General features: G+C 48.3%; 1 protein-coding gene across 1 annotated transcript in view; it reads left to right on the top strand.

Moving 5' to 3' along the window:
• Positions 1 to 10,469, top strand: part of Sdk2 (sidekick cell adhesion molecule 2) — a gene marked incomplete at its 5' end in the record, with an annotated part of 93,780 nt that overhangs the window by 50,394 nt on the left and 32,917 nt on the right. Inside the window, 3 exons of the mRNA XM_028761291.1 lie at positions 503 to 559; positions 2,158 to 2,259; positions 2,380 to 2,495. Of these exons, the coding sequence (XP_028617124.1) occupies positions 503 to 559; positions 2,158 to 2,259; positions 2,380 to 2,495 (275 nt within the window). The remainder of the gene's footprint in view (positions 1 to 502; positions 560 to 2,157; positions 2,260 to 2,379; positions 2,496 to 10,469) is intronic.

Raw genomic sequence — 10,469 nt, 5'->3', positions numbered from 1 at the left:
TTTATTTATTTATTTATTTATTTATTTATTTATTTATTTATTTATTTTGGCCAATGTCTGCCCGTGGCTGTGATTTTTATGTGATCTGCGTCCGGTTCGCTCATATTTCCTGACAGTAAAATTGTTTCTGGTTCATATGAGGGAATTCATGACGCCAATATTTCACCGTGGCTTGCCCAAGCTCCAGAGTGAAACTGGGGAGCCAGTGGAATGTAAGCGTCCCTCAGAACTGCCCTCAGGGTTGCTAGGCTCTGAGAGGCTCCCCTATGACTTTGGTCAGTGTCCACCGAGGTAGAGACAACAATGTTTTAGGATCTACTCCCTCTCCAACTCCCATCCGGGCCCCTGACTAAGCACCAGGGATTGGAAGTAGTTCTCTTGCCTGCTTTGTCACCAGCCTTGTTATTCTATCCCAGGCCCGGTTGGTTCCTGGTGGGTGGGATGCCTGCATACACTAACCTCTATCTGCTATCTCCCTGGCTTCTCACCCCTTGCCCCTTAGCCTTGTACTCCATGCGGAACCTGACCCGGCCCAGCCTCACGCACTACGAGCTGGACAGTAAGTCCCCTTGCATGGTGGTCCATTGTGGTCCAGGCCTCCTGGGATGGGATGGGGAGAGGGCTGTCAAGAACACCTGGCCTCAGGCCAACACACTGTACTAGTTTACTTTCTGTTGCTCTGATAAAGACCAGGTTGAGAATTGACTTGTGGAGGAAAGGGTATGTTTGGCTTACATGTCCCAGTCAATAGACTGCTTTCTTATACCACCCACGACCACATGCCAGGGATGGCACCACCCACATGGAGCTGGCCCCTTCCCCCTTTAATCAGGAAAAGGCTTCCACAGAGGCACAGTCTCAGTTGAGATCTCCTCTTCTCAGATGACTCTAGCTTTGTCAAGCTGACAAAATACTAGCCAGCGTACCCACCCAGGGTGCTTGGATACTAGCACTGTCTCTAACATATACATCTTTTAAGCACATGAAGCAAGAGGCATTTTGGAAAAGAGTCCCCCAAGCCTGCCCTATAAGTGATGAGTAAGAGCATCTATAGGCTTGCATGCATGAGGAGTCAGCGGGTCAATAGTAGAAGGTAAAGCAGACGGGAAAAGCCTTCCTGCATGCTTTATCTCCAGGGCAGGTAGGTAGACGTCTATTGCTACTGCCTGCCCTGACCCATGTAAGACATGTTGGCCCTTGCTGTCTCTTTAGCCCTATCTGAGGCTCCTGGATAGAATATGTCAACCTCCAGCCTGTCCCCGTGTGGCTCCCCTCTGCCCCTTGCTCTGTGTCTGAAGCTTCAGCAGATTCTGTCCACATCCACACAAGGCCTGATGATCAGGAAAAGCCAACCTCGGAATCTAGACTGCCCCCTTCTCCTCCTCTGCCTGAGCCTATGCATGTCAGGACTGCCACCCTGGGCAACAAGGGTGGGAGAGAGACAGGGACAGCAGAGTTCAGGGGATAAGGGACATATTGGCACCATGGAAAGGGAATCATGTCTCCCACCAAAGGTGACATAGCCCATTCGCTTGTAGAGGCTTCTCCTCACCAGGCATCCCCACCAAGCACTTCAAACTTGACTAACACGTGGGATTTCTTCACCCCCAATTCACATTCCATAAACACATCCCCTCTAGGACTGAGCTAGTGAGGCTGGAGGGGTCGGCGGTGATGTACAACTCAATGGTAAATCCTATCCTCAGCCTTGGAGAGACACTGGATTCTATCCCTGGCCCCAAAAGAGGAGGGAAAAAAAACGAGCTGGTGAAGGGGGACAGGTGGGGACACAGCTGGGACATTTGTGTCTGTCATAGTGGGAAGAGTACAGGCAAGGAAGGTTTGTGACCCTCTGGCCCGGGATGGCCAGGACTATTGACACCGTCGTCTTCAGCCTCAACACCGTTGACTTGCAGATTCAATTGTATTTATGACCCTAGAGCCCTAGAGCAGAAGGATCCTTTGTGTCACATACATGTGTTGGCAGGGTGCAGCCCAAGCATCTAAGGCTCGCCACTTGTTTCTTTCCCATTGTCACATGGAGCACTAGAATGGTAGCTATGCCCCCTCCCCCACCCTATAGCTCCAGCCTTCCCAGAGGACTCCTTCCACTGGTTCTGTGACCTCTGTGTTTCTGACCTCCACTCTCCTCCATAGATCTGAGCAAGCACAAGCGTTACGAGATCCGTATGAGCGTGTACAACGCCGTGGGTGAGGGACCCTTGAGCCCACCGCAAGAGGTCTTTGTCGGGGAGGCAGGTGAGTACACCCACATGAGTCCCAGATGCAGGATCCCGGGCCCTCATCCTGCCCTATCCCCTCTCCCCTTCCATAGCTTAGACCCGTGAACACTCACTCTCCAACCTTCATGGCCTCCAGTGCCCACGGCTGCACCACAGAACGTGGCCATCCACAGTGCCACAGCCACACAGCTGGATGTGACGTGGGAGCCGCCCCCAGTGGACAACCAGAATGGAGACATCCAAGGATACAAGGTATGGGGTGATCTGGCAGGGGGATGGGGTGCAGAGGAGTAAAGGGGTGGGGAAGGCTGGGTCCGTGGGATGAGGTCCCAAGCTCTTCCTGCTCGCTCTCAGGTGCCACTGAGTTGATCTTGGCCATGTGCACAGCTGGCAGAAATAAACACTGGGGCATTGTAGAATATTTCCATTCTGAGGTGGGCTGATCTTGATCTGAGGAACTCAGTCCCCACCTACACATATTCTGCTTTAATGCACACAATGCCCAAACCCACCACCTCTAGCCCCATAGTCACATGAGATGCGCTATTGGTAGAGTGTTTACTTCACATGCACAAAGTCCCAGGTTCAATCCCCAGCACTGCATAAACCAGATGTGGACCAGGTTCATAAAATCCCAGTTCTCGGGCGTAGGAGGCAGAAGAATTGGAGTTCAGGGTCATCTTGGACTTTATAGCAAGTTCAAGGCCAGCCTAGGCTACAGGAGACCCTGTCTCAGGAAAAAAAAATCTACGGGGTGCTTGGCCCATCTAGTCATTAGATGACCAATTTGCAAAGCACCTTGGAGGTATTTGAAAATCTGCTTTGAAACTCTTCCAGTCTGCTGAAAGCCTAGGGAGCTGTTACACTGTGGGTATTAATGCCCACAGAATGTGCCTATTTTATAAGAGGAAACTGTAGCCCAACTGATGTAGCCTGGGCAGGTCAACCTATCAGGGGTTAGAATCCAGAAGCCCAACTCACCCTTGCCGGGAAGCAGAGCACGTGGTCAGATCCTGGAGGAGCCCATGTGTGGAAGAGAATAGGGTTGATTTGTAGCGGGATAATTTCCAGCTACTGCTACATTATATTTGCAGTAAAGCTTGGTAATTGGGGAGGAGCTAATGTGGGAGGAGTGAAGAGTGGGAAGGAGTAGGAAGAGGAGGAGAGAGAGGAGGAGACTAGCTGGGGGGCGGGGCAAGATGGCTGTGGATGTCACCCTCATGTCTCTATCTCAGGTAGTTATTCATATCAAGGTTAGGAAATTGGGACAACAGTTCTAATTGTGTGGGCTTCTTGTGGATTGAGTATTTGCTGATATATACATCTGTTTGGTTAATCATTAAGCTTTAAGAGTCTCATTTCTACCAGTACCGCGGGCATAGCGGGAATGGTCTGGGCTCAGCCAAGCATTACGGGACAGTGTGGATTGGCAGAGCCAGCCGCCACACTGGCATCTAGTGGGTGTCAGGGCCTGCACATCTAGCTATCCGGAGCCCTGGTTAGAGCTGACGAGCAGTGGGAACATGGCAGCTGCCCGGGACCAAGCCGGACAAGAAATCATCCTGCTACTCTGATTGGCTTCCCTCGTTGGAGCACAGCCCTTGGCTGTAGTGGAAGCTTACCTCCCTCACCAACATCTGGAATACTCTAGCTCCTTATATTTGGATGGTATTTCAGAAAACTGTCTCCATGCAATGGCCCTGGGGACACAGGATATGCAAACCATAGAACCCCATGGTTTTCCTGGCCCAGCCCATCATTCTATAGGTCCAATGAGTGTGTACCAGGGTGAAACACTCTCTCTCCCTCTCAGCCTGTGGAGACAGGCCACCTGGTATAAGGCAAAATCCACCATAGAAACCTTTTCCATCCAGGACGGAGGAGAGGGAGAAACGGGGATGGAGGCATCTTGCCAAGGATGCTCTGAAGATGGATGATAACCCTCAAGGCTTTGCCCAGGAACTCCAGCTGGGAAAACCAAATATTACACTATAGCGTATGCCTCTGGAGGGAAAGGAGACTCCAGGCAGAGCCAGCCACAGTGTGGCAGTCACTAGACTGTTGAAGCTTAAAAGTGGCGTGTTAACATAGAGATTCAGGAAATGTGTAGGTACCCAGGTACCATATAGAACACAGCGGATGTCTGCAGTTCCCAGAAAACGTTGCCCACCCCTGGGTGTGAACTACCGGGATGGAACTGCCACATCCCGGATGCGTGCTAACCAGTGCTGTGCCATCAGCACCCGTTGACAGGACCTGGTGTGTTCCCGTCAGCATCTGGGCTGCAGGTGAGACTCAGCTGGCAGAGTGCTTACCCGGTGTGTGTGAAATCCTGGGGGTACTATCCCGTGCACCGTATATCCAGCTGTGATGGTGCATACCTGTAACATCTGTAACCCAGGCACTCAGGAGGTAGAGGCAAAAGCCTCAGAAGTTCAAGATCATCCTTTGCTACCTAGCAAGTTCAAAGCCAGACTGGGCTACATAGATCCCTGAGAGGAAGAGGAGGAGGAGGAAGAGGAGGAGGAGGAGGAGGAGGAGGAGGAGGAGGAGGAGGAGGAGAAGGCGGTGGCGATGGATAGTTGGTAGATCCTGACAGAGGACCGTGGCCTGAGGGAAGAACAGGAAGCATGATCAGTGCTGCCATGGCCAGGAAGCTGAGGAAGATGAAAACTTCAGTCACCGGGAAAGAAAGGAGGCGGGGGCTGGGGAGACCTGGAGTTTGGCTTCCTGTGTTTTCATTCCAAAACATCTGAGCGGTGGTTTTACACACCTTTAATCCAAGCACTCGAGGCCAGCCTGGTCTACAGAGAATATCCAGGACAGCCAGGGATACACAGAGAAACCGTGTCTTGATTGAGAAAGAAAAAAAAAATCTGCTAGCCACCAAGGGAGACAATGAAGCTGTAGTTACAGGTGGAGCTTAAGAGAACAGCTCAAACCAGAGAAAATCCTGGAAGGAAGAGGTACACAGACACAGATGACAAACAAAAGAAGACCCGAACCTGAGCCCTGGGACAAGAGCCCAGTGATGACTCAGAGCCCAAAGGAGAAACTGAGAGACAGACCACGTGCAGCCCAGGGAGCAGCTATCAGACTGCTAGGAGAGAATTACAACCCAGCTGTTCTTCGGCTCTTGATTGGCTTTTTCTGAGATGTTGGAAGGGGCTGGGGATGGAGCTAAGTTGATTGGACCCAAATCCCTGGCGTCCAACCTGCAGCATCACAGAAACCAGGCGTGGGGTATCTGTAAGCTGGCAGTGGGGAGGCAGAGAGACAGGAGGATTGGAAGTTCTAGATCATCCTTGGTTGCATAGTGACTTTGAGGATAGCCTGAGCTATATGAAATCCTGTCTAGAAAAAAAAAAGATACTGGAATTACAAAAGATAATTCAGTTTAACAGGATTGGTCAATTATAGCTAATAGGCCAAATCTAGCCCACTATCTTTGCATAAGTAAAGTTTTCTTGGGATATAGCCATGCCTATATGTTTTCACAAATTGCCATAGTAACTTTTGTGTAAAAAGGCACTAAGCAGACCTGAATAGTTGTAACAGATACCCAGAGATCTAAAGAACCTGAAACTTCAGTTAGCTAGTCCTCTGCAGACAAAAACATAGTCAAGATGGCCTTAAAGAGAGCCAACCGAACCTTGGTGACACACATGATTAATCCTAGCACTCAGGAAGCAGAGGTAGGCAGAGCTCTGTGAGTTTGAGGCCACCCTGGTCTACATAGTGAATTCTGGACCAGCCAGGGATACAGGGTTTCAAATTTTAATCATTTAATTTAAAAGTGAACTGTTAGGTCATATGTTTGTGATATATGCCTGCAATCCAAGTACGGAAAGGAAGCAAGGATGAGACAGGAGAATTATAAGTTCAAGGTCAGCTAATGCTATATAGTCTCAAAAATGGATGAATGAATGGGAGGATGGATGGTTGGGTGGATGGATGAATGAATGAATTTATGAATGAATGAATGAATGAACGAATGAATGAATGAAAAAGTCATTGAAGTACTGAGGGAAAGAGGAGCTGAGAAAGGAGAGTTTTGAGTTCAAGACTGGCCAAAGCTACATAGTCTCAAAAATGGATGGATGGATGGATGGATGGATGGATGGATGGATGGATGGACAAATGGGCAGATGGATGGAGAGCCACTGAACCAGGCATGGCAGTATGTACCTATCATCCAGGCACTAGAACGGAAAGCAGAGTTGAGGCAGGAGAATTGTGAGCTCATAGCCAATTTGGGCTACTTATCAAACTTCTTGCTCCAAAATAACAAGGATGAAGCTAGAGAAATGTCTCCTTAGTTAAGACCACTTGCTGCATTTTTCAACGCCCACAACTGGCTGGGACTTCAGCTCCCAGAACTCTGACACCTTCTTCTGACCCTGCACAGCCACACACGGACACACGCACACACACACACATACACACACACAAAAAAAACTAAAATTTAAAAATACAATAAAAACAAGAACTATAAGTTAGTTGTGGCACCCAGAATATCACTTTTCTGAAGGTGGAGGCAGAGGGACCAAGAGCTCAAAGTCCTCCTCAACCATATAGCTAGTTCCAGGCTGCATGAGACTGTGTCCGTAACCAAAGAAACAAACAAGGCTCAGAAAGCGACCAAGGGGAGAACAACTGTGTATCATGCGCAAGGCCCCGGGTTCCATTCCAGCGTTGCCTCCCTCCCTCAACAACAACAAACTGGTGTTGCCATGATAGTAGAAGGCAGCCAAGTCCTTCATGGTCTCTTCAGTTCCCCAGCTCAGTGCTCTACTGGGAATGAAGTGAGAGAGAAGGGAAGGAGACGGGAGTGTCAGAAACAGCTATAGCCGGCTGTCTGTTCCCACGGGCGGATTCATCCTGCTCAGGATCATGGCTATGGGGGGAAAGACTGGGCCAGCGTGAACAACAGACATTTTTCTGTTGTTATTCCCTAGGAGGGTGTGCTGTGATGGCTTCTCAGGGAGCCCTCACATAGCATCAGGTGCTTGGAGCTATAAGACACTTCGTGTCTAAGGACGGTGTGAGATTCACAGGAGGAGGATGCAGGCTCATATGCCTCTAATTGGCAAGATTTCCCTGCTTTGAAAGCAAAATAGTGCTCCACTGTAAATGCACAAATGCTGTAGCTATAGCTCACCCACTGACACAGTTAGAAGGGGTCGTTTCTTTCTTTCTTTCTTTGTTTTTGAGACAGGGGCTTACATTAGCTCAGCGTGGTTTTAAACTAGCTATGTCCCAGAGGGTGACCTTGAACTTGTGACTATTAGCCTCCAAGTACAGGATGACAGGTGTGCAATAGAGTGCCTGGATTTTCTACATCCTGGCTATTGTGGTTCTTACTATGGCATAACATGGGAGTGTAAATATCTTCTTCAAGATCCTGATTTTAATACTTTTGGATGCATTCCCAGAAATGAGATTGCTGGATCATATGGTAATTCTATTTTTAATGTTCTTTGAAGAACTCCAGACTGTTTCCCACTGTAGCTACGCCATTTTACATTTCCAATGATGGCACGGGAGGCTTCTAGTTTCTTGCCAGAGGGCTGGCTATCTTCTTCTTTTTTTAAGAATTATTTATTTATTTTATGTATATGAGTACACTGTAGCTGTCTTCAGACACACCAAAAGAGGGTACCAGATTTTATTACAGATGGTTGTGAGCCACCACATGGGAATTGAACTCAGAACCTCTGGAAGAGCAGTCAGTGCTCTTAACAGCTGAGCCATCTCTCCAGCCCCAGGCTAATAACAGCCAGTGGTATAGGTGCCATGGGACAGGCTTTTACAATTTGTTTTGAGACAGGGTCTCATATAACCCAGAGTGGTCTTGAATTCACTGTGTCGCTAACAATGACATTTAACTTCTTTTTTTTTTTTTTTGGTTTTTGGTTTTTCTGAGACAGGGTTTCTCTGTGTAGCCCTGGCTGTCCTGGAACTCACTCTGTAGACCAGGCTAGCCTTGAACTCTGGAGCTCAGAAATCCGCCTGCCTCTGCCTCCCAAGTGCTGGGATTAAAGGCGTGCGCCACCACCGCCCGGCTTGACATTTAACTTCTGACCCTCTTGTTTCCGTTACCCAAGTGCTGTCTCAAAAATGAAAGTGGAAAACCATGGGCATTCAAGTACCGTGGGCATTCAAGTACCAATCCAAACATGGCAGCGCTCACCTTTCATCCCGGCACTTAGAACGCTGAGGCAGGGCCACAGAGTGAGTTCCAGGCCTTCCTGGGGAAGAGTGAGCCTATCTCAAAGAAATAAAAACAGCCAAAAGAGTCTCAGGCACGTAAGGATGAACCCGTTCCTGGCTCTAACCTGCAGGATGCTAGCCAAGCCTATAAGACAGTAGTGTGTACCTGAAGCGTGTAAGTTGAACGTTGTTCATAAAGGTTCTTACTGTGCATCGAAAAAGGTAACCTGTGGGTCAGGGATTTAACACAATTAGAAGCATTTGTTTAAAGGCTTTTGTTCCAATTATAGTCCCGCAGTTTTCACCATAAACGCCCAGTACAGGAAAAGGATATTCCCTTTACCACGTGTCAAGCAAGGCAGCTCCTGCTTCTACCTCATCAGCGACTATTTCTACCTACACACACACCACCTTCTGATCCACCTTATAATACTATTTATCCAGCAAGGGCAGGGGGGATAAGCCCATACCCAAATATATAGGTTTTTCTTATTCTTTCTCAATCATTCTGTTCACTCGTTTCAATAATTTCTTAATCACTGTGCTTAAAATCTATGTTAATAAATTGTGTTGTTTTTTTTAATTGTAAAGTCAAAAAAAAAAAAAAAGAGGTAACTTCTGGAGTTTGACAGGTACCAATCAGCTTGTCTTGACAGTGGTCCACAGTGGGTAGGTTTGAAAACACCAGAGGCCTTGGGATGGGGCTCAGCTGGTAGAGTGGTTGGTATTCATGATTCCTAGGGTTTGAGCCCCTGCAGGCACAAAACAACAGGCGTGGGGGCCTACACCTATAATCCTAGCACATAGGAGGTAGAAGCAGGAGGATCGGCTCAAGGTTATCCTCAGTCACTTTGTAAAATCAAGAGCGGCCTGGGCTCTATGTAAGTCCTACCTCCAAAAAATAAAATAAAATAAATAATGATAACAATAGTAATAATAATAACAACAACAGGTTGGCTGGGTCCCCAGTGCTGATCGGGTGCTTCTGAGCATGCTCAAGGCCCTGGGCTCTGGTTCTAACCAATAAACAACAACAACAACAAAAGAAAAAAGAACATTAATTATATACCTTAATTCTGTTAAAACTTCATCAACTAGCTGGGCAGTGGTGGCACATGCCTTTAATCCCAGCACTTGGGAGGCAGAGGCAGGCGGATTTCTGAGTTCGAGGCCAGCCTGGTCTACAGAGTGAGTTCCAGGACAGCCAGGGCTACGCAGAGAAACCCTGTCTCAAAAAAAAAGAAAAGAAAAGAAAGAAAGAAAGAAAAACTTCATCAACTATGGGTCAGAAAAGTGATTAAAAGGGTAGCAGGCTTGGAATAAAAACCACTAGATAAGAAATGGTGACAGGGTCATCCATTGCCATTCCAGCCACTTTCACCCATGACATATCTGTTGATCTATGTATCAACCATGGGTCAGGTGTGATTATAGATGCCTGGGACACGAGGGAACCAGATGGACCGGGGTGCCTGCCCTCTGGAGCCCACAGACTGGGTTCAGTACATGCTCATTTCCCCATGAGTGAATTCCCCATGGAATGCCCATGGTGGGCATTCCACCAATCAATCACGTCACCTTGGGGACCAGGATCCAGACTCAGCCCCCCGTCCCTTTTACTGTGAATCCTCATCTAACAAAGGACTACTGACAGCAAGCAGGCACCCTGCTTCTGTATGTCCTCCACCTCGGACACTGCCCTGCCCAAGGGCATGGCCCCAGCCATTGACCCTGTCTCCCCGACAACACCTCATATCTCCCTCTAGGGCCCATCACAGGCAGGCCCTGGAGGCATTCTGAAATTTGTTTCTTCTTTTGTTCATTATTTACTATTTGTATATGTTGTGTGCTTGTCTGCATGAGTTCATGTGCAGCACGGGGACCCAAGGAGGCCAGAAGAGGGCATCAGATCTCCTAAACTGGACTTATAGGACATTCTGAGCCACTAGATGGGTGCTGGGAACTGAACCCAGGTCTTCTTCAAGAGCAGTAAGTGCTCTTAACCACTGAGCC

Source organism: Grammomys surdaster, unplaced genomic scaffold (assembly GCF_004785775.1).
Source record: "Grammomys surdaster isolate TR1022 unplaced genomic scaffold, NIH_TR_1.0 126906, whole genome shotgun sequence".
Lineage (NCBI taxonomy): Eukaryota > Metazoa > Chordata > Mammalia > Rodentia > Muridae > Grammomys > Grammomys surdaster.
This window is presented reverse-complemented; position numbering and strand designations above follow the sequence as displayed.